This window comes from Conger conger, chromosome 5 (assembly GCF_963514075.1).
Source record: "Conger conger chromosome 5, fConCon1.1, whole genome shotgun sequence".
Taxonomy (NCBI): domain Eukaryota; kingdom Metazoa; phylum Chordata; class Actinopteri; order Anguilliformes; family Congridae; genus Conger; species Conger conger.
Window position 1 is genome coordinate 59,419,852 of NC_083764.1, and position 24,419 is coordinate 59,444,270.

Consider the following 24,419-nt stretch of genomic DNA (forward strand, 5'->3'; position numbering starts at 1 on the left):
AATTGCTGTGATGATTCTGGCAGGGCCTAAGAGTACAGTTGGAATCCATCGGGTCACTGGGCCCAAATGCTTTACCCCTAAGCCAAACCATTTAACCTGGTGATTAGAAAAATGCAATGATGCCCACACTTTGATAGTCTTTTATTTGCTTACAGATGTGCACACAGATGGTCAAAATGCTGTTCAGCTCAGTACACACTGAGGAAATGCAATTGTATGTAAATAAAATGTAACGTAAATAAAAACGACTTGCTCTCAGTTCATCATTGTGTGTCTCCATCCTCATCTGCGCCCATGTTTAACAATAACAAGGAGGATACTTTTGAAAAAAATAATTTCATTCCTGGTTTGTTGAGTTACACGGCCATGTGCGATCACAGCTATTCAGTCCCAAAAAGAGAAGGGGGGAGGGGGTGGACCGCCAGTCAACCTGACATTTGTCACTGAAACCTGCTCACTGATTGCAACAGCAGATTAACAAATCATGCAGTTTAAGCAAGCCAGGCTTGGGGTAACTGGCACCTGGTATTCTGAGGTTTCACAGGGAATTCGAATTTCAGCCAGGGGGCTTCACAACTATGCTTCCAGCACCTGTCGCAACACCTGCCAGGAAGAAGCTAACCGTAGCTGGAGACAGGGCACAAAAAAAAAAAAGTATGTGCTTAAAGTGAGGCTTTCCATTTTCCCCATTTGTGGAGGAAAGAATACATTCAGAATAGCCTTTCACTTGTGTAAAGAATGCAAGACATTGTTTTCTTATGGGAAATACATGGGAAGTTCCTGTAGCTCGAGGCCCAGTGTGTTGTGATGCAAGTAGTTTCGTCCACAGAGCCTGGTGCCGTTGCATCATGGTCGGCTAATGCAACGAGGTCTGAATGTATGTTTTGACGAGACATTTTAGCAGCAGTGTGGTGTAATACAATATATTGAAAGAACAAAATCATCATCTAACCGAACCACATTACTGTGAATCAATACTTATTTTGTATGGATATAGTTAGAGGATTATTCGGAGCCGCCTACGAAACACAAGGTGCTACATTAAGTACAATTAAAATAAATATAGCCACTAAAACAGCAGATCATTTTTCCCCAAATACTGACCAAAATAAGTTAATTGAAGCAGCCATTTCCCCATACATCCCAGTCCATTGTGATTATTAAAACAAAAGAAAAAAGAACATGGCATAAGTATATGAAGTACACACGTTTGTAATGGGTTCATAACACTGGATTGTGTCATGAATCCTCCCTTATTTCCATGCTATGAGGCAGACATCACAACTGCATCCCAATGGAGGTGGGTCTGACTGAAAGGGATAACTGAGGCAGGTGGGGTGAGAGTCCATAGGGAACAGGGGCTGCCTGCCGGAAGCATCGCGAGTGGTCGGAGCTTCTGGTATGAGAAAAAGGATGGTCTTATGTTAAGGCGGAGTCTGGAGAAGGTGGAGCTGAGAGACTGTGGAAGAGGAGGCGGGGGGGGGGTGCTCACTGCACCCGGGCCCCCAGCAGGGCACTGGACACCAGGGGCCCCTGCGCGGCGACGCAGCCGCTGAGGTGGCGCAGGGAGTCGGCCCCCAGGTAGGCCAGGAGGAGCTCGGACCGACGGTGCAGGAGCTGCAGCATGTCCTCGGCCAGACTCTCCACGCTCGAGTAGCGCACCTTCTCCAGGTCGAAGATGTCCTTCAGGAAGAACAGCACCTGGTCCTGCGGCACGGGGAGGGGAGAGCGGGGAAGCTTAGAATCAACCTCGCCCAAGTTTAATGTTAACACTGCACACACGAGTGCAGGGTTTCATTCTGATAACACTGCACACAAATACAGGGTTCCCTCCTGAAAATCATGGCACACGTTAAACTCGCAAATCGACACCCGTTATACGCGAACGTCGTCCGTGTATTTATTCTTAACGAGGAGTAAGCAAGTTCATAAGGCAAAGTGCCCAACCAGCGAATGGCATGTAAACAGATAAAACAGTTAGCATTAGAGCCCCCTTGCAATAACAGTGAAAGGCAGTTTAGAGAAACAGGAGACCTTCCAGTTAATACTCCACGCCGTAAGCAACTCCCACACACCAGAAAGGCAGTGTCAACTGACACGGAGCGAAAAACAACCGGGTCAGCGGGAGCCAAGTCTCCGGACCTGACTGGGACAGGTGTGCCTGGGACATGCGGTTTGCTTGGCATGGGGTTCTGGCAGTTTCCTCCATTTTGGTTGTGGTGGCTGACAGAGCCAGTGTCTTTAACAGTAGCTCTCTAACAGACCCTTGTGAAGCGAAAGCCTTTCAAAAAAAAATGCCGTAAATTCTCAAGCGCGGTTTGCAGCTGCCACCCTAAAAATGCTTCCCCCCCAAACAGGAATTTTGTTGAACTGCAGTTCCCACTGTTTTCTGTCTGTCTACACGGGCAGACCCAGGCAACATTTTATGCAGGGTACGGATTCATTCTGGTATTGGGAATTTTGAGATTAACTGGGCTTAGATAGAAGACAAACCACATCTTTCTCAGTAACACTAATTTATTGCTAATAGTCAAGACAATATTAAAACAACATTTAAGTTGTCAAATATGTGTTGTATGTTCAACCCTAAGAGTAATACTGCATTGTACGGAATGTGTAAAAATACATACATTTGGCTCGTGTGGGAAATGAGGGGTGTTGGTTTTGTGAGAATTTAGCAACTTTATAATGACTCTCCATAATTGCTCTCTATTTCAAATGGCGCACCTTGAAGAAGCAGCAGAAATCGTGGAGGGAACTTTTTGGTCCCAAAAACCCCCAGGCCAGTACAGGGCTTATGTGCTCACAGACAGTGTAGAAGTGGGCAATGAATCCATCTGACACCTGTTGAAAAGACAAGAATTACGACTTCAAAGTCAACACTGAAACATATGCCTCCTCAAAACAGTCGATAAAAGAACCTAAAGCTATCTAGAATTGACAATTTAAGATTCCTTATGTTGCACTAAAAAGCCCATAACTCCCCTACACCTTCAGGGCCACAGATGTCTAATGAATATTCCTATTATTATATTAGCCATTATAGAACTCAAGTTACAACACATACTCTATGTCAGGCCTTCAGGTCAGCTGAACTTGCTTTCTCTGAATGTCATTAAAAGACTTAATATGCTTCCACTTAATTTCATACATTGCTTATTTTATTATGCTTGCACAGATAGACCACCAGAACTTGTGTGTTCCATGGCCTATGCCTTCTACAAATTCAAGCACAATTCAAGTTCAAAGCCAATCATGATTTTGGATCCTTCATGAAATTGTGACTCTTAATGTAACATGTGGTCTTCAGACAATGGCATTCCATTCTCCTACAGGGGAGAATTTTTGGGAAAACCTCCAAATGTGGATTCCACTCCCTTGAATTGTACCTTCATGTGCTGCCTCTTCTGCTTCAGCACTGACCAACAGCTCGATGCTACAGCCTGCAGAAGACACAAAGCAGTCTGCGATGAATACTTAATAACCCCCCCCAAAACACTACTGTATTTGGAGAAGAAACATAGGAAACTTCTGCTTCCAGACAGAACTTTATGTAAGCTCTTATGTGAAGCAATACTTTGTGTTTTTTGCACACAGGAAAGAAAAAAAAAAAGAAGGAATTTTAAAAGCTTTCCCAAATAAGGCAATAAGTAATCAAAGCCAAAACGCATCTCTGAGCAATGCCGAAAATTTCATTTCAATAACCTGATTCAACAAAGTTTCCATCCAGCTCCCTGACGCAGAATTCATTCTAATGTCAAAGTAACATCTAGAATCCTGTTTTATGTAACTTTTCAAAAGTACTGATTCATGTAGCCAATAGAAAGGAATCTTCACACTGCTTTTGTAAACACAAATGCTGCAGTATAATTATAGAAACACATCACAGAGGATAGCAAGAAGCCTGGCAGAATATGCAGTACTTTGGTATTTTTTGAACAATAGAAAGAGATTTCTTTTTTCAAAAACATGAATATAAAATGAAATGTAACATTTCGGCCATAGTTATACATCTCTGTTGTGTCATTTCTGCTTGCAACGATGAGACACTTCCTCTTTCCGCATACAAATGAAACCAGAACATTCACTCGACTGCTGCTGTGGAAAACAACATCTAGACACATTCATTAAATACCAGTACGTGACAGCGCATGATTAAGGCATCTGACTTTGATGCTTGCATCAGTTCAATGCAGCCGCACACCAAGGACCGAGTATGCACACAGATCGGAGTACGGCTGGCGTATTAGGGATTGGTCATAATTGGGCTGCCGCTCCGAGGGAGGGTTGGGGGGGGGGGGGGAAACAGAATCGACGAGGAGGATCGCCGCATGCAAGCGTCCCTGATCGCCTCAGAATGACGATCTGGGGTTAGAGACGGACGGGCTTGAAATAGGCGTGTCGCTCTCATCCCGGTGGGGTTGTGATGCCGTTTCCTCAATAACACTTGTGAATTGATGATAAATGGTACAATTTTATATATATATATATATATATATATATATATATATAAAACATTGACCCAGACCTAGAGTAGTCACTGTTAAAGGGTAATGGAACCCATATCATGTTCTTTGAGCATTAATCAGGTCAACACTGCCCCATGAGACTGCAACACACCACTGGCACTTACCGTCTCTTTGAAGGAACTGTTGAGCCATCGGTTGTTGACCACATTCTGGATGGAAATGGGAGGATTCTCCAGGTCCTCAAAGGAGTCCATGAGGATGAAATCTAGGACTACGTCATAGAAGTTCAAATGCTTCACCTGTCACGTAAAAGGCCACAGAATACACAACCTGGATGAATAAAGTTAAATTTTGGGAAAGACAAAAATGTAACCATAGTTATTCTCGGCTCAGTTCATCAATGATGATGTTCTCCCTCACCCCTCGTGTGGCCAGTTCTAGTTCCGTGTTCTCCCAGTGGTCCGTCTGCTCCAGGAAGTTCATCATCTCCTCAAACACCTCCTCGAATCTCTTTGGGCTCTGCCAATCACAAGCCTTTGTCACCACGCGACCTGCTGTCATTACTGAGGGCACCGAGGCGATCGCGAAACCCACACGCTTACCTTGCGAGCTTTCACGATTATGGACGACAGGATCTGCTTCCCCGAATCAGCCAGAAATGTTCTGGTGGCTCTATCGCACAGAATAACCTGGGAAAATGGAGGGAGGGCTTGAGTGCTTAAAAGTGTGATGCACAAACGCCTCTATACACTATATGACATTTTAACCAATTTAAGTACTACATATTATATGGTCTACTTGGTTTGTTACAAAAATTAATTGCTTACTCTCTTGAAAGACAGTTCAGGACAAAGTTCATGGTGACTGCACTGAATCTGCGCTATAATCTGTTACCTGACAGGCCTGTCTCACGCAGTGCAGCTTTGCCAGGAAGTCGCTGTCACCCAGACACTCCAACATCTCAGTTCTGTCGCAGAAAAGTAGAGTCAAGGGTCGTCGTGTAATCCTCATTTCAGGTTAAACGCCAGTTAAGGAGACATGACAATGACCTCACTCAGGTGGTGGTTTTTAGGGGACTATGTATCTGATGGCCCTCGGGGAGACTCGCAGACGGGGTGTGGGGCATCTTGTGTGCCCCCCCCTTACCTGAGCACCCTGCAGGAGACTTTGCCCTCCTCGGCCAGCTGCAGAGCCTCCTCGTAGAGGGGGTAGTGGCACAGCGAGCCAAGTGCATAGGCGCTCCTCAGCTCACGGTGCTCCGACAGCTGCCACAGGAGAAACGGGAAGGAGGCATCAGCAGCCATCGCCATTACATTACATTACATTACATTTGGCAGAAGCTCTCTTATCCAGAGCGATGCCACACTACACCGAAACCACAGGCCTTCACTGCCAACGGCCCGCTGCACACAGTCAGCAGTAAGCCGACCCTCGTTCTCCGGGCTCCACTGTAGAGCGAGGGGAGACGGGCCTGGACCCACGCCCAGGTGGGCACCTGCACGAAGGAGCTGCCTGCGGACTGAGAGATCTCCCGTAATTAAATCAGAGAGCATTATGGGTTGGCACATTTAGCTTTTACTTCATTCGCTCCCTTCTGAATTTAGCTTCCGGCCGCGCTGCTGCCGATCGACTTGGCCTTTCAGTCCACGGCCCATGAGGCCGTTTACAGTGATCTCATTACGGCCTATTTAATCAACTCAAGTGTATTTCCCCAATCGCGTTTAAACACAGTCGGTCGACAATGTCGACGGAACGACGCCTCGACGACGCGCTACGGAGGGGAAATGGAATCGTCTCGGACAAGCCGAAGGCTCGATTTGAGGGCAGGCTGTCTGCGGCTGAACCGGATGAAACCGGTCCAGCTGCTGGATCCATTTTGGGGCCCCTTCAGCAGAACGACCAGCCTGAGGAGGGGGGGAAAGGACGGGCCTCATCTGACTGGCAATCTCTTTATTGCGCTCCGTCACGCCAATTCTCCACGTCCGAACAGGTAACCGAAAAGAAGCGGCCATCAACTCCCAAGTCTGTGGGGCCAGAGGGTTGAGGAGAACGGCTACACACTCAACGGCATGCAATGCTACGCAGTCTCTGTGCAGATAAAGGTGTAAATGCTATTTGTAGTGTGTTTTCAAACGGGCACTGACCCATTTTTAACACCGGTCGCCAGTGCTCTCTGACCGTTGGAATGCATCCTTATCTGCATTCCAGGAGGTTAACAGTGGACGGACAAACACCAGCGCCTCGCCTGACAGCGAGGTGGCAGTGACTGTGTTATTTTAGACAGCCACCGCGCTCGTGCCCTTCCCAACAATCTTGTTACCGTTTGGGCCTGTGAACGGCGCCTGTCCTGAGCACCTGAGCTCTGAAGGACTCCTGGGTGGTGTTTACGGAGTTGTCTGGCTTCTTAGTTTTCAGCGCACTGACAGAGGAGAGGGGAACAATAGAACAGGCCTTCAGTCCCAATTTACCCCAATATGGGATGGTAAAATTTGGGTATAAAGCTATTTTAAACCAAAATGAGTGTTATTACTCTCAGAAGAAAATACAAACAGAAATAAAGATTTCCAGGTCAAGGTCAAGACATTGAGATTGTGCGGGAGGACAAAACACTGCAAGCTCTGTAAAATTTTCCCCCCACTTCTGCAACACCTTACCAGCAGCACAGAAAATGGAGCAAATCGCTGTCGCGTGACGGACATGACTCCAACCGACAGCTCCGGGAAACGGGAGCGAGAGCGTTGAGCGTTAACACACATTACGGTGGAAACGGCGCCTCACCACACATGAATCCATATTCATCAGCCTGATTAATGAGGTCACGCACAGCGCCGTGAAGCTGCCATCGATTGCCTCCATCGCACCGATTCGCTTATAAAAGTCACGTCAGGTGCAAAAGAGATTCATTTTGGGAGCCGGTGGTCGTTCATTAAAACGCAGTTATGATCCGGCGGTGTGAAAGATAAACTGCTGAATCGAGGTCTGGATATCCCCAAGTGACAATTTTTTAAAACATAGCTACTGTATATAAAACTAGCTTGCGTTTTTCCCCCACACTGATTTCACTGTAGACCCAAAGGGATTCTCAGTCATCTCACAGACAGACAGAGGTGGGAATAGCCACAGACGTTAAGAACTGTAATCTGACTGGGAAAGGATTGTCCTACATTGTCTGAAAGAGATGAGAGGATTACAGTCAGGGCTCCTCTGCTGTGCAGCTCAATATCATACGAGGCAGGCCATAAATAATGTGAAAGTCGTCCCCGGGGAAATATATGCCAAGGTCATTCTGTGGAGCCACTGCACGTGCACCCACTTCTTTGTGTAAAAAAAACTGTTCATTCAGGTTTCAGGAAAGCATAAGTTAATTTTGAGGACTCCTCTCACCATTTCCTTTTAACATCTGACCTCAAGAAGCCCTTTGAGCAGGGCTGACCAACCTTGTTTCTGGAGATCTACAGTCCTGTAGGTTTTCACACCTAACAAAACACACTGCATTCAATAGCTACCAATCTTACTTGGCAGAATCAGGTGTGCCAAATTAAGGTAGAAATGAAAAACTACAGGATGGTAGATCCCCAGTAACCGGGATGGTCAGCCCTGCCATAGAGGGAGGGCAGGGGCTGGGGGTGTTAGGAGGGAGGTGGGGGCTGGTTAGGGAGACGGGCTCAGGGCTGCCTCTTTCTCAGCTGTGGACAGACATCATCGCCAGGGCGACATGCCGAGCAGGAACTTCAGCTGCTGTAACCGACCCCCCGCTGAGCCGGACAGCCTGCCAGGGGAAACCCGCTGACTGCTCATCCACAGAGAGCAGCCACCCCCCACACAGCTAGACGAGGATCAGCCACCCCCCACACACAGCTACACAAGGATCAGCCACCCCCACACACAGCTACACAAGGATCAGCCACCCCCACACACAGCTACACCAGGATCAGCTACCCCACACACAGCTAGACGAGGATCAGCCACCCCACACACAGCTACACAAGGATCAGCCACCCCCACACACAGCTACACCAGGATCAGCTACCCCACACACAGCTACATTAGGATCAGCCACCCCCCAAACAGCTACACAAGGAGCAGCCACCCCACACACAGCTAGACGAGGATCAGCCATCCCACACACAGCTACATCAGGATCAGCCACCCCACACACACAGCTACATCAGGATCAGCTACCCCAAACACAGCTACAAAAGGTGCAGTGACCCCACATATAGATACACTATGTGCAACCACTCCACACACAGCTACATATGGAAACATTTTACCCCCAAGACAAAATCTACTGCACTCAATGAAGAACAAGTTCAACACTAAGGTCACCAGTCACATGGGTGTCGTAGGTTACATTTCCAAGATCTAATATTTTTAGTATTACCATTAGTGTTAGCAGATCCATTCGGAACAGGGTCTCGAATAGCCCGGATTCTCATGTCATGAAATAAATACATTGAAAGGAAATGTATATACATTGAATAACATATACATTTCCAAATGTATATTAATTCTGTACGTTTGAATTACAGGCTTCGGAAGTGGCAGTTGAGGGGTGCCATGGCTGAATCTGGCAGCCCCAAATGCCACTCAACCAGGTAATTCCCACACTTCACCCCAACAGCCAGTACAGGCCATCCATGTTGAAGAGCTTTGATGCAATTGTTTACTCTTTCTTGATTAGAAAGGTGCATCTTCAAACGATAATGAAGGATGTTTACATCCACTATAACACTTTAATGCCACACTGCTTTTTTAACCTGACAAGTTTTTTTAATGCATTTAACCAGGAATATCTTACAGAAATTACCACTTATATAGATCAGCTCATGGAACATTCATTGGCTCTTCATTGGAGAAACCATTACTGTTACTGGCAGAAGGGGCGAGTATTAAAAACAGGTATAATGAGACAGGTAAGGTTGTTCCATCATGGCTCAGTTCCAATTTCTGCACTGTCTGCCTTCCCGAAACAGACTGGGAGAGTCGGGGATAAAAAGGAACCGGAATCTGTAAAAGCACAGTCTCACTGAGCTCGTTATGCGTCTTCAATTAGTGCCGTGTGTGGAGAGACTCTCCTTCCCGCGGTTCAAAATGCTTTTTTGAATCTGTGAAGCTTCACGCTGCTGACAGGGGCAAGTCAGTGCACCGATGAGACAGGTGTGGCCTGGAACGGCGCCACCTGCTCCCTGCTGGCGGCAGATTAACTTCCCAGAATACACAGAGGCACCGCGAGAGCCAAAATGGCGGAATGCTAATCTGAGAGTTGCTCAGCACTTCGAGACCATGGAAAAAGAGTTCCATATCTCTTGCGAAGAGGAGGAGGAGGGGGGGGGGGGGGGGGGTGAGAGTGGGGGAAGCAGCTTGTAGTCATGGGTCCGCATGAGCGAGGCATCTGGTGGCCGTGACAACCGCCCACTAGCAAGCATCGCGGTTCCCCCGTGTCCCACAGCTCGCGGATATCCCCACGGGAACGGCGCATCGGGGTCGCCGTAGAAACGGCACTCACCTCCGCGGCGGAGACGAAGGAGTCGGTGGAGGCGATGCTCATCGTGTCCCTCAGGCAGAGGTCGTCCGCGTCCGCGTCCTCCCTCACGGTCACGTCGGTGTTCTTATCTGCGAGGAAGAGGAGGAGACGGGGGCCTGGCTTTCAGCTTTTATCTGCGCGCCCGTGACCGATGCCGTCCGGCACCGAACAACAGTCATTTCTCATAATCTTCCCTGGAATCGGAGGAGCATCGCAAAGCAAACCTCAATTTCATTTACATAGAGGCTGATATCTGATTTATTACGGCATAATTAAGCCCAGAAGGGGAGCAGGCTCCAAGGATGGGATTTTTCCAACAGTTACGTTATTGCACAGACCTGTGGGTGCTGCAGACCAATTCATCTGCTAAATTTAGAGGAGTTATTTATCAAGGTTATGGTGGGAGGACTGGACACGTGAGGACTACAGAATGTGGACACGTCAGACTGCCGAGCGTCCTCGTCAGGATGGCCTGGAGTGAGAAAGTGTATGTACAGCTGTGGGGAATATCCAGAGCAACAGTAACTCTCCTCATAGACCAATTACACCTTCCTCCCAATCCTCTCATTGGCCCTGATCTCCCAAACAGCCAGCTAGGTCAGCTGCTCACCGTCTTAAAAAGTGTCTTTAGTCTTGTAATGACACTCAACATTTTTCTCTCAAAGAAAATATTAGCTTTGCTTTTCGTTACCCATTGGCAAATCCCAAAATGAGGAAGATTGTCTCACCTCGTCTCTCTGCCTTATTTGACTTCTGTCAAAATACAAGGCTGCAATACTTGCTAAGACTTAATTTCTGTTTTTTTACAGTGCAACATGGTGTCAGAAACAGGGCTCCTAAACTCAACATCAACATCACCATCACCATCACCATCAAAACCAAGCTAGAAGTCCCATTACTGTCCTGCACCCACTTTATGACACACAGCCATAGCATTTTAGGAGTTATGAGGAGTTATTGTTGCCACTACACGGTGGGCAACAACCGCTGAGCATGGTGGGACTATGGAGCTCGGGCAGATTTCAAATGACGCTGGGGCTCCAACTGACGTCTCGCAGAGAGCCAGTTTCCTCTCCATATCAGCTTACGGCTTAGAGCCGACGGCGACCGCGCGACGCTGCTATCGGTTACCGGGGTCCGGCTATATTAAGACCTCCCGATGAGCGAGAATGGGCGGCGAGCCAAAAGGGTCAATGGAACAGTCTGCTCATGAAGACCAGATAACGTCCTGGTGATCTCAGGTCGGGAGGCGGGTCAGAATAACATCTCCCAGGCCCCGCTGTGGATCTCCGCCACAAACCAGACACTGGAGATTTAACAGTATTTAGGTTGGACATTTTTAGGATGTGCTTCGATGTGCGCTTGCGAAATTAAGATCGTAAATTGTGCCGACTGCATTTGACAATGCTATTACCGTGTACACCTTTGAAGTACAATGTCGAAATCTGATTTAATCCCCTTTTCCACGTACGGTTTCGTGGCAGACATTTCAAAACACACGCTCGCTAATCTCTGAAAGGCCCCTCAATCACGAAATATTTGATTCTCTAATTTATTGGCTGTAACCTCTTGTGAACCAAGTCAAACACCTCGCAGCTGTGTCTAATTTAACCAGGAGAACCCCTGATAGTACTGGCAGCCAAGACAATTCATCATGCACTTGTGTCATGTGGTTGCCACACACCACATGATACTTTCTGCATGCAACTTCCAAAAGCCTACAACTGAACAAATACCGAATCACTGTGCCCGTGATTTAAACTAGTGCATTGTGGGACAGCAAGGGCCCTGTCTTTGAGCTGGAGACAAATATATACTGTGCTAAATGGAAATAAATAATCCGGGAATTTTTTTCATACTTGAAATATACTTTTGGCATGACATGGACTGTTGCTGTGAGGAGACACATGTCCACCCATGAAGTGCTATATCCGGAGCGCATGTACATGTACAGTAACAAAAATACTTCCCACCTTAAAATATAAGACACACGTACATGCATATTTAGATTGTGGTTGCAACATTAACCAGGGTACCAGGGAGCCAAGAGGAAGCCTCTATTCGCCTTAGACCTAAACCCGGATGTCTAAAAAAAGAGAAAGTCATGAATCGTGCGTCGTATGGGGGCACCTGGCACCATGGGAAGGGGGGGGGGGGGGGGGGGGGGGTGACCTCTGGGGCCGGGCGTGAATGCCAGACAGGTTGTGTGCTAAAAACAACACTGCATACAGCTGTTCCCTGTACATCACCTGTTCCCGTCCCCATCGTTAAACAGGTTTAAACATTACATTACATTAATGGCATTTGGCAGACGCTCTTATCCAGAGCGAAATACAGTTGATTAGACTAAGCAGGAGACAGTCCTCCGCTGCAGCAATGCAGGGTTAAGGGCCTTGCTCAAGGATCTTATCGTGGCTAGACCGGGGATCGAACCTTGCAGGTCCCAGTCATGTACCTTAACCATTACGCTACAGGCCGCCCTGGGACTACAGCAGCATGTGACAGCACGAGTGCTGTGTGACCACGCTGAACAGCCAAAGTCTGACTCACTGGTGAATTTCCTGATTTTTTTACATTACATTACATTATATTACATTACAGGCATTTGGCAGACGCCTTTATCCAGAGTGACGTACAACATAGTGCGTACCCATAGCCGGGGACAAGAGCGTCAAAAGACCCTAGCGGGAAGTGCAGTTTCAAAGATAAGGACGTGGGCCTTGTAGATTAATCTGACAATGGATTAGATCTGTGAAACCGTTTTTATACAACGCGACACAAAAGAATGATATACATTATGTAGGAAGTGATTTCACTCACTGCCAGGCTTTGCTCCCTCCGTTTACACTCATAATCCCTCCAACAAGCAGCCTGCCATATTCCCCAGCCAGCCAGCCTTTCCACAGACATGAAGCCAGCACCGCGACATTGATCCATTCAGTTCTTACACCGCTAATACGATTCTGCCAACACTCATCCGAAATAGTGGATTACTTTTACAAGGGGAAGGCAGGGAAAATACGCATTTAATTACGAACAAACTGCAATTAAGTGCATATTTTAAATCCTGCGGTGTTCGGTCCCCATGAAATCCACCCGTTAATGTAACCAGCAGCCGGGGAGTTGGTCAGCAGTGTTGGCCAGTCACAGAGCAGTAGAACATGGACCTACTGACCCAGGAACACGGATAAATAACTCTGAACATCATCGCCTGTATGAGGGATGGCGAAGCTCGAAAACCCTCCAGCCAATCCGAACAATGCCAATTAGACAGCTGCAAAAGGTCATCCCCGTCAATCCCAAATTTAGCGCAACAACAAATCTCACCGTGCTCTCTGTTCCATATCGCATTACCGCAGATCGGTCAAACGGATCCGCTCTACGTTAGGAAATGATGCTTATTAAAATGTGATTTGTTTATTCAGTGGAACTTGTACAGGAGAATTGAGATGTTGGTTCAGTCCCCTGTCCAGACTGAGTTTAGATGATGAAAACAAAGATCACAGAGTATGGCAGTACATAAATAGGACTTCTGTGCTGATGATTATATCAGTAAGAACATATTAAGTTCACAGGCTAATGTAAACAGCATTACATTGTTCTCAAAATTGATACGCTCACACAAGCTATTAATCAATGCGACAAAACACTGGCCAAACCCTCATTTCAGCGGCGTGAAGTTCTGTATAAAACTAATCGTACCCCCCTCCAGACCAACAGTCATTATCACAATTACTCATAATTCCATAAATATAAATTATTTTATTTTCTGAAACCTCTGGTGTAACCTGAATAAGAACTAATCTCACAACATTGAGAGGGAAGGCACTAACACCCGAGACCATGGCTGCCACACTGATGATAAACAGACTTCAAAGAAAGCCAATCAAAGGACAGTTTGACTTGACTGCAGTCGGGCCCCCTTTCCCCAGGAAACATAAGGGCGGGTTCTAATCTCAGGGTGTAGCCTTTGTCTCACACACACACACCCAAGTTTCCAGAGAGATAGTAAAGCCAAAGCAATGCGCCCTCTAGTGTTGATCGGACCAAAGTGCGTGTGCATGCTTTCATTCCCAGGACCAACTGCTCAATTCCAGTTCTCACCAGGGAATTACTGTCCTCCCGCCAGTGCTTAAGGGCCGGACACAGATTTACAACAGCCTCTAAACTGATAGATAGCAAACCGCCATAAAAATGTGCTATTTTCACTTCCAAACAAAGAAACAAGACTGAAAAATAATGAGGTGCCCAGCATACTGGCACAAAAGTAAAGATGTATGGTAGATGACCTCTTTAGCAGGAACGTGTGGGCTGTTTGTACCTAATCCAGCAGGTAAAAACTGGATTGTCTCTGGAGGTTAAGCGCCTCTCTCCCGAACGTGTCCCGCGGTAAAAAAAAAAACGCGTTAGGAGAGATGACAGTGAACGGCCGGCAGATTTATTTTAATCTCCTGACATGCAAACCCGAGGCGGCACTGCAATCTATTCTTAATATCCTCGGCAACTGTTGCCGCAGCGGGCCGTGATGGGGCATGAGGAGACGAGGAGCTCGGATGATTAAAGTCTGCTGCTTTCATGTGCCTGTCGTGCATCAGCACCTACTCCAAGTGGCCTTCCATCAAACAGTGGCACGGAGGCCATTTTGATTCCGTTTTTATTTCCCTACGGAAATGTTGCCTTCATTGTGCAGGGGTGTCAGTCCCGCTAATGGCATGAAATCAACATTACTGGCTTTGGCGGGGGAGTGTAAGGGAAGTGCCAACATAAAAGCCATTAACCAGAAACAAGTCTGGTCAGATAAGGTCAAATTTTAAGTCAAGTTAAACCCACATTAGTTAGTAAAAGTCTGGTTGTGAAAAGACTGGGCATAGGCCCAGTTTTTCTGGAATACAGGTAACGATGTATTCCTTTAAAAACACAAAACAAAAAGTAATTTCCCTTCCAGGAGTGAAGCCTGCCCTGGTGATGTGTGATCTGGGCAGGGGGAGAGTCAAAATGCTCGTAAATACATCTTGTCTGCTTCCTCACCTTATCCAGGGAATCTTTCCGTGAGATTGGACCAGAGCCCAGACAGAGGTGGGGGGGGGGGGGGGGTGGAATCTGTTTTACTGCTGCTTTTTGGTACCAAGTTGTATTTCAAAGGTCTGGATCAAAGCAAGGCCCGCTCCCAGCGCTTTTAACCCCCTGCTCATGCTCCCCGTGGAAACGGCGATTTAAAACCAAGCCCCTGACAACTGACAAGTGGCCTATCAGCATTACTCACCAAAGGGCAGGGTGAATGAAACGTGACCCCAGCACGCACAGCGGTGTGAAAGCGCGGTCCCTCGCCTTTCAGTGCCTGGGGTCGCGCTCACGGCACCTGGCCTGCGTATGCCCAGTAGACCTGTGAGGCTCTGTGCGTTTTAACAGAGGGCTGTGAGCTGGTTCTGTGCATACAGAACTCTCCCAGTTACGGGAGGTTTGCTCCCCGAGTGTGGTGAGGAAAAGTAGCCCTGAACATCGTAGCAGTGTGAAAAAAATAAAACCATAATGTGGCAGAACATTTTCTAGATTTTTATTTATTTATTTGTTCGTTTATTTTTTAAATCAAGAGTACGCAGCACAATGAAGGAATATATTGGCAAACAGCACTGCTTTTTTGTGGTTGCTACATTTATGTATTTATATTCCATTGGATTTGCATTAATTATTCATATCCAAATTATATTAAGAGAGACGAACTGGTATTGTTTATGAGATTACCGATTAAGGGAGGTAAAGTTGATGTCGTGGTTTATTTTCCATAAAGAAGATTCTCTCTCATTAACACCACTAATTTCTCTCAGTGGAGAAGGCCATTGAGTCTTACTAGTTCAATAGCTTGAGCCCAGCGTTTCTCAAACCTCTCAAAGGTCCCAAAATAGGTTAAGGGAGTATATGAGGAGGGTCCTGAAATGAGTCTGTAGACACTATGCAGTGTATGCATGTGTATTTGATGGGTCCCTGATCTGTGTTCCTGGGTCAGTAGACCAACTCCCCTGCTGCTGTTTATATTCACGGGTAAGTGTAAGATTCAGTGGCTTTAGTTTGCAGTTATATTGCAGTACATATAAAGGTGAATGTTACAGTTTCTGTTGGGCGCATGCAGATGACCCGTGGTAGTCGGGGTCTGTGGCGGGTACTCACCGATGTCGTTGGCGGGGTCTGTGACTCCCAGAGTGGCCTCGAACTCCTCCTGCAGGCGATAGGCCCTCTGCAGCAGTGACTCCAGCTTGTGGATGAACTCAGCGCTCATGATGTCCTGGAGGTAACAGACACACGCACACACACGCACGCACACGCACACACACGCACACACACGCACACACGCGCACACACACGCACACACACGCGCGCACACACGCACGCATGCACGCACACGCACAAACACGCACGCACGCACATGCACGCACACGCACGCACACACACACAAGCACACACAAGCACACACAAACATACACAAGCACACACAAACACACACAAACACACACAAACATACACAAACATACACTTAAGCTTTGTGGTTTAGGTACATGACTGAGACCCGCAAGGTCCGTGGTTTGATCCCCGGTGTAGCCACAATACGATCTGCACAGCCATTGGGACCATTAGCAAGGCCTATAACCCCGCATTGCTCCAGGGGGGAATGTCTCCTACCAAGTCTCATGAACTGTAAGTCGCTTTGGATAAAAGCGTCAACAAAATAATATGTAATGTAAAATAATCCTGGATTCAGTATTCATTATCATGTACACTCAGTGGCTCCTTTTACATATACAGTAAATCTAAGGTTAAGTACTTTCAGTGACTATACAGCTGCTCCCACTAGTCATTTTGAATGCATATTAATTGAATTAACACAAATTATTCCTGTCTTAGAGCAGCACGTGCAAGGCTCTCCGTGGTCTGGCTTCAAAGAAGAATCTCACATTTTCACAGAGTACGTAATGTCTGGATCGGCACTTAAAAATGCATGCTATTTTATCAGTATCACAAAGAATTAATTTCTGTCAGTCAATGACTTATTTTATTTGGAAAGCACAATTGCAATTATTCTGTTGTACTCTTGTGGAATCCATTCTATTGCCAAGCTAAAGACTTGGAAGCACAAATCGGTATCAATTTGTGTGTGTCGGGGGGATGGGCGAATAAACTATCAGCCGCGACGTGAAAGTAGACTGAAATGAATCTCCTATCTTCAAACAAATGCACTACCTCAGACAGATGTTCGCATTTCGAATAACTCAAAAGTTGTCACTGAGGCATGACCAGTACTCACGCAGGCCGACTGCAGCTGTGAGCTAGCCTCTTGGACCACGTTCAAGCAGTTATTAAATTCAACGCAGCAGACAGCAACAACAGGGTGTCTGTCCGTGTATTTATCTCGCTAATGCATTTACTGGATGTTAATAGCCCTGAGCTCTCTTTCCCATCTGTGTCAATAGGTGCATGGTACAGCGAGTGCCACCATTCACTCTGCCTGCGAGACTACGTCAGGGCTGTCGGACTCCGCTTCCTCAGGGCCGCGGCGTCCGGCGGTTCTGGGCGCGCTTCAGCACTTAAGCGATTCATTCAAGTCACCGGCTGGCCACTGGCCAAGCGCCTCGTTCCCCAGGCCCAGATCAGCCGCTGGGAAAGGAATCCACGCGAACCCACGAGGCGGAGTCGGACGCCCCCCCCCCCCGGACGCAGGTCGTCTCGGCCCTCTCACCTCCACGCTCTCCTCGGCGATGGCGTCGCCCGCCCCCAGCTTGACGGAGCCGCAGCTGGCCTCCTCCTCCTCCTGCCGGCTCCTGAAGGTGAGGGCCTGCTCCCAGCGGCGCAGGGCCTCCTCGAAGAGCTCCATTCCTGCGGCGGGGAGCACGGCGTCACGCCACCGCGGGAAACAGCGCGCTAATCCTGACGCTTTAGTGCAGCGGGCCTGGGGGACGGCGGGCTGAGCTGCTTTTTGTTTTCGCCTGAATATCAGCAACCAACTCAGACCCAAGAAATCAGGTGATCGTGAGGGGAGTTTAAATGTGTAATGAAGCTTCAGTTGATTAATGAAGTGCTGAGTGGCAACAAAAAGCAGCACACCCTGCGGCTCTCCAGGACCAGGAGTGAGGACCGCTGCTTTAGAGCATCCGCGCATGTTTTTAATCCACACATCGGGTCACGGGCAGGGAAGCAAGCGCGGACAAGCTGGGGGAAACAGCACGGTTTGACATGGAGCCATTTTGATCTACATCCCAAAGACTACTCCTGCTAAATAACTGAGCTTAAATATAGCACTGATATTAAATCAGAAGGACAAGAGAATCTCCACGGAGAAATAAAGCTACTGTTTCCTCGACTATGGGCTGGGGCACACGGTGTGTTTTTGTTTTTGGTTCCTACCCATCAGGTAGAGGTTTTCGGGGGTGGTGACGGGGATGTTGACCACGTTGCACATGTCGCTGTCCTCCCCCTTGTCCCAGCAGCTGGAGGTATTGGCACAGGTGCAGCTGTTTGAGGAGTTTACACTCTTCACCTTGGAAAAGGAGACAAACCTCAGTTCTGAAAAGCTGCTGAAATACCAGCGCACAGCACAGATGCAAATACAGCAAACTCATGACAACACTGCATTTTTGATGAGTTAGTGAAACTCTAAACCTGCTGCACAGGAACACTGTACATGACAAGCACTGGCAATTAGCATCCAAATCATAACGACATTGAGAAACTCTGGAAGGTTTTATACGAACAGCGATAATCTTGAATCACAACGCACTTCATTAATACAGTGGAACATTTTGCCTTAACTAAAATGGTGGGTATTAATAAACGATGCAGGGGTGTGTTTTTTGAGGTGCACGGCCGTACCGACGCCAGGCTCTGCAGGGACCCTGACAGCCTGCTGTACAGGCTGCTGTTGGGAAGCAGGCTGCAGGACGGGCAGGTCTTGGAGTTTAGCGAGAGGCTGAGGTTCTGGCGACTGCTGGTGTGACACAGGTCTGTGGGAAACAGGGACGGTGGCAGTTGGGCTGGCTGTTGGCCTGATAGAGGTTTGTATCATTGCACTTTGGTGTATAAATTAGACGATGCATATAGTTCGAAGCAAGGTTGCAACAATAGTTTTACAGTTCAGCATTACGCTAAAATCTTGTGTCTTCAATTTTTATTTTTAGGAACAGAAAAAAAAATGTGATTCTATTTTTTTCCATTTTCAATCACACAGCCATGCACACATACAACACACACACTCTGCCCAGCAGATTCACGGTCTCACAGAGCCCTTCCTCCAGCGGGAGCAGACCGTACCTCTCCCTGCGGGGCCAGCGGGGAGGAACTCATAGTGCTCCGGTTCCCACGGCGACTGCGCCTTCTTCTTCCCTTTCCTCCTCCTGAAGTGACGGGCGAGGAAGAGGAGCGAGACGGCGCTGAAGGCAGTGACAGCAAAGAGCTTCTTGGTGCTGTGGCTGAGGCTCACCTGAGGAGGGGGAGGAGAGGAGGAGAGGAGGAGAGGGGGGGCGTTTGGAGACAGCTCAGCCCGAATCGTCCCAGAGAGCTCAATGAGATCAAGGGGAGTGGGCGGATACATGTAGGGCAGACCGGCAGGCTTTGAAGCTCAGATCACAGGGAGTGTGACGCTGAATTTTAATTGGACCGCTGTGAGTCAGCCTCCTGATGCTGCATAGACACACCTTCACGTCTGCAGCGTGAGACTGGCCCTCCGCAGCCGGGCTTGCGTGCCGGAGCACGAACTCAATCAATCATTACAGGGTGCACCGTGTTCCTATGCAAAGCACAGCAGTCCCTGTGGCCCACAGGAAATGGTTTTCCCTTAATTAGAAAATACAGGGGGAAAAAAATCTATCTTGTGCATCGCAATGTGAGTTCTTCCAATTCATCAATAACCTCACAGAAAAGATTCAATATAGGTATTTTAGAGAATACTGCATTTTCCACACCCCAACCCTGATGACACTGAGACTTCACACCAGATATTATTAACATATTATCAATATATTACTTTATTTTACTGGCCCTTTATAGATTATTTAACTACACATTAACATTATATGAATAAGCCTGTGAAATTAAAATGCTCTGCAGTTCTGTGTTGAAGAGGTCTGGCCACTTTATCTGTACAGGCTCACTCCTGGAAGAGAGGCAAGGCTTTCAGGAGTCACATGACAATGGTTTCCAGGTTACACTAGAGTGATTGTCACATGACACATTCCACAGGCCCTCTGAACCATTATGACACCTCTGGGCCAACTCTGGTTGTGCTTGCCATGGATACCATCATGAAAATACTGCTTTCTCCTGAGTAAATCCCATAAACTAGCATTTATTTGCATTAGCCACGGGGGTTGAACTGGCAGCACGGTACGACTTGCTGTACACAGCATTGCAAGCCTGCATTCAATTGTTCATAAGGGTAATATAGCCATCTGTTTTACAACTGTATTGATATGCCAGCTTTAGCAATGAGTAGTCACCTGTCGGGACCAGTGAGAGAAGGGGGCAGAGAGACACAATATCAGTGTGCAGGACACAGAGCAAGAGAGAGATGACATCGACAAAAGCCTTATCAGCCACTACACTTCTCACAAGTTCCAGTTATCCAGTAGACATCACAAAATGGCGGATCCAAAGCACCAGAGGTCTGGTTACCTGGGAAAAGGAGTTGTAGACTGAGAGAGGGAGGTCGACCACACGCAGAGCCACCGCCTTGAAGGACGACTGGGGGTCACCGAGTGTGTCTTCTGTCATTGTGGCCATCTCCCATAATCCCCCACATCAGAGATCTACCCGGCGGCCATCCTGCCCGCAAGCGTTCCTGCTGTGAAGGAAGGGCGGGGATAGGAACTCTCAGAATGGCAGTTTGACCTGTCGCTGCTTTCTCTGTGCTGCGTGAAAGCCGAAAGCAGAACCATGTTTGAAACCCTCCATTGCTGGAAGTAACCGACAAAAACGTGCTAATAATTTGGCCAGGTATGGCCCTGTGTCCTCAACCAGATATTTGTGAAATACTATCCCTCTACACAAATGATCTATTATTTTCCAAAGCTTGCCTGGGGAAGGATATAAATAAACAATAAAAATAATTACATACAACACACTGCAACGCTAACATCTTTAGGAAGCAATCCTAAAATCTTCATCCTGTACATAGAAAGGGTAATAGAGACCAAATTCTTCGCTCCTACATCTGCACTGAGGGGAGAACTCCATCCAATCATGTACTCCTTGACAAGAACCGTGAAGTCTGTGGCATCACATGATTAATTATCCCTGCGATGCATCCTCCTTTAGAGCTAAGAACAACACAGCAGACTCAATCTCATTAGTCCCCTTCAGGCAAGGATGCGTGCAAAGAAAATTCAGGCAGATAAAGGGCACGTTGACTCTCAGCATGACATAAACCCAGGAAAAGTGTTTGGATGGATCTCTCAAATAAAGACGGAAACAGTCCTAAAACTTCCTTGGAAAGGACATGCCAAACACACCCAATCAATTGCCTTTTCACAGATGGGGTTTTGTCACTGATTCTGGAGAACTGGATCTGCCTGATTTTTATGTACAAAGTTGATCAATTATACCACCTGATAGCACAATGATCTCACCTCAGCCGGTTTAAGAGGTTGCTTGGCTTTTGATTTTTAACAGAAGGCCCTGTGGCCACCCAGGACCAGGGCCGGTGAACCCTGCTCTAGTAAGATTGTGTATAATTATGCGCGTCTAATTTTCTTACTTTTAGCCCAATGTTTTTGAAGACGATACGCCTCATGCGGGTTGCACTGCTATAACAAATTGTTATAAATGTTCCGATTTCTACAAGTTCAATGGTAAACGTGGTCAACGTTTGTCGTGCTGAAAAATGCACAAATCAATATTACATGTACAGTACGCCCGGCTGAAAATAATAGCTCAAGCTCTGTTTTTAAAAAGCTGGCAGCTGGATGACTAGTTAAATTAGACCAGCTCAAGATATGCTTTGAGACAACTGGTATTTCAAGCTGGTCATAGCTGGATTTTACACCAGGGAGTGCACTGACTATATTCACCAGCGATTGTGACTGCGTGTAATGCCCCAAAACACATTAGTAAATTGGTAACTTAGATGTGTAAAATACGCTCGTGCCCGTATCCAATTTTGTACATCTGACATGTAATATGCACGTTGACAGATCTAGTAAACTGCAGCTGCAGCTAGGGATACAAAGAAGGACATCTTGCATAGCCAGCTTAGCTGATGAGTTCCTTCGCTTTAATCCGACCAGCGACAAACAAGTTGACCACGCAGTCGCGTATGAAAGCAATGAAGTACACCGAGGAAGCTACACATTGCTCATTGTCATGAGTAACAATAACTGCGTCAATGAAGCACTCCATAGCCTAGGTACTAGCCACCTAGTGAACTACGTCCCCCTGAAACGATGGTCGCCTTTTGACACGTGCACTTTTCCATTGTTTTAACAATAATATAACCCAACAATAAAAAAGCCCATGCTAACACAACTGGGCATAGTCAGTGAGAGCTTGGTTTGCCATAGCTGGTAGCTAGCTGCGAGTCAGTACCATGAAGACAGATCAGTGTATTTTAACTACCTACGAAGACTGATCACATGGTAGCTATGATCATAATAATAACAATGTCAACTGTACAAAACATAATGAAATACTTATGTGTACATACACCTCGAACTTTACTGTCGTGATTCTCAGCACGCTAGCTCGCAATGTTTTCACTTCAGAGCATGATTGCACAATCAATCAGTAATCTAGTAATAAACTCATTTTACAATGTCAGCGGTTAACCAAAAATGAAAATCATTCGTGTATTCTGGCAAGTCGTTCTCGTAAAGTCTTTGGTAACACAATCCATGAGACGTGAAATCGAGACTTACCAAAGCTAACCGTCCTTGCACGATGGTCAGTACCTCTTTGCTAAAACGATGACCCTCGCGTTGCAATTCTGCAGTCCACCACAGATAGACAACATCCAGAATGAGCTTCCCCTGTAAAACAAATACTTCCTGGGTCAAAGGAGACTGGGTTTTCAGTTTACAGATGTACAACATGACAAATGAATATTTCTGATTGTTTTATTGTTTAATGCAACAACAATTTATTGTTCTGTTTCCTTGGATATTCGAGATGGGGCAAGGAACTGCAACCCTCTATGGTGGTGTGCAATCCTCAGGTAAACCCGCTCGGAAGTTGTTTTTTTTTAAGAACAGTTGTGGAATGATGGGTTCTGGTGAAAATATTTAATACTATCACAGTATATCCCAATCACAACATGAAATGCTCATCTTTATAATTTGAAATTATTTTTTCTCAGCAACATCAGTGAACCCCCCCAACCCCCATTAAAATGAGATCTTATCTGCTGTTGCCATGATTAAGCCATTGTATATTTACCCATTTATTTAGCCATTGTAATTGTATAGTGGCCTGAACACACATTTAAAAATTCAACTTCAGGTATTCACAAAACAAACTGAGTAGTACTAGGTCTGAATCAATTACTATCTGAACCCCCCTAACAATCTTACTTTCCTCTTCTCCCTGCTCTGGGCACCTGCCTGGAGCTCTAGCCCAACTTTTCCTGAGCACCACCTCCTGGCCCAGAGCTCCAGCCCAAGACCAGCTGTGCATGTCCCTCCTGCCAAGCTGATTTCAGCTGTAGCACCAAGCCAGTCCCCTTGGCTGACAGTGCCACCCATTGGTGTTCCTGCCATCCCTCTATCTCCGCTTCGACTTTTTAATTGGACATTTATGTACTTTTATTCATCTGTTTTTCTTTTTAAAACCATTCTTTCAACAATCCGGTGTCAACCAGCGGAAGATGGGTTCCCCTACTGGGTTCTGCTCAAGGTTTTTTCCTGTTAGTCAGGGAGTTTTTCCTTGCCTCTGTTGCCCTTGGCATACTCTTGGGGACTGGTTTCTCTGTAAAGCTGCTTTGTGAAAAAAGCCCTTTGTTAAAAGCACTATGCAACTAAAAATTGACTGAAATTGATTGAATCCAAGGAACCACTCTGGCAGGTCTCAGTCCTCACAGCTCCAATGGCTGTAGAGCAAGTTTCATAACTTATCCCTTGACGGTGTAAGATCACAAATATGTGATTAGAATGTCCTTAACTGAACATTCTGAAGCTGATGTAACGATCCCTGCTGCTAACTGAAAGCAATGGAGTTCTAGAACACGGGCATAGAATTCTGAACAAAAAAAAAAACATGAAAAAAAAATACTATTCGAAGGGGTAATATGGTCGTAAGTTCTTAAAAGGAATAGATCCTAGTTACCGTGGCAACTATTTTATGGAGGTGGCAGAGGTCTCAACAGCAGTGCAAGTGTAGAAATATTTATAAGTTAAAGTCTATGATGGTTAAGGTTTCTTTCAATATTGCAACGCAGTTGATTTTTCTCCTGT

General features: G+C 46.7%; 1 protein-coding gene across 2 annotated transcripts; it reads right to left on the reverse strand.

Annotated features, from left to right (window-relative positions):
* Positions 1–126: 126 nt before the first annotated feature.
* Positions 127–23,000, reverse strand: miga1 (mitoguardin 1). 2 transcript variants are annotated; one of them, XM_061241309.1, is made up of 16 exons: positions 22,890–23,000; positions 20,653–20,821; positions 19,294–19,462; positions 18,856–18,986; positions 18,391–18,523; positions 17,726–17,862; positions 16,162–16,276; positions 9,979–10,085; positions 5,616–5,734; positions 5,364–5,436; positions 5,072–5,158; positions 4,890–4,988; positions 4,634–4,768; positions 3,390–3,443; positions 2,728–2,844; positions 127–1,707 (listed from the first exon to the last, which is right to left on the reverse strand). In XM_061241309.1, the coding sequence occupies exons 2-16, from the start codon at positions 20,758–20,760 to the stop codon at positions 1,489–1,491; spliced, it is 1,803 nt and encodes a 600-aa protein (XP_061097293.1). In that variant the 5' UTR covers positions 20,761–20,821; positions 22,890–23,000; the 3' UTR covers positions 127–1,488. The 2 variants fall into 2 exon arrangements, with proteins under 2 accessions (XP_061097293.1, XP_061097294.1); XM_061241310.1 differs by having other exon boundaries at positions 20,653–20,818; positions 22,890–22,978.
* Positions 23,001–24,419: the final 1,419 nt, after the last annotated feature.

Coding starts and splice junctions, on each gene's coding strand:
- miga1 (XM_061241309.1), bottom strand. CDS start 20,760: ATGGCCACAATGACAGAAGACACACTCGGTGACCCCCAGTCGTCCTTC. Junction 16,277..17,725: donor TCGCCGAGGAGAGCGTGGAG/GTGAGAGGGCCG, acceptor TGTTACCTCCAG/GACATCATGAGCGCTGAGTT. Junction 5,735..9,978: donor CCTTCGTCTCCGCCGCGGAG/GTGAGTGCCGTT, acceptor CTCCTGTGGCAG/CTGTCGGAGCACCGTGAGCT.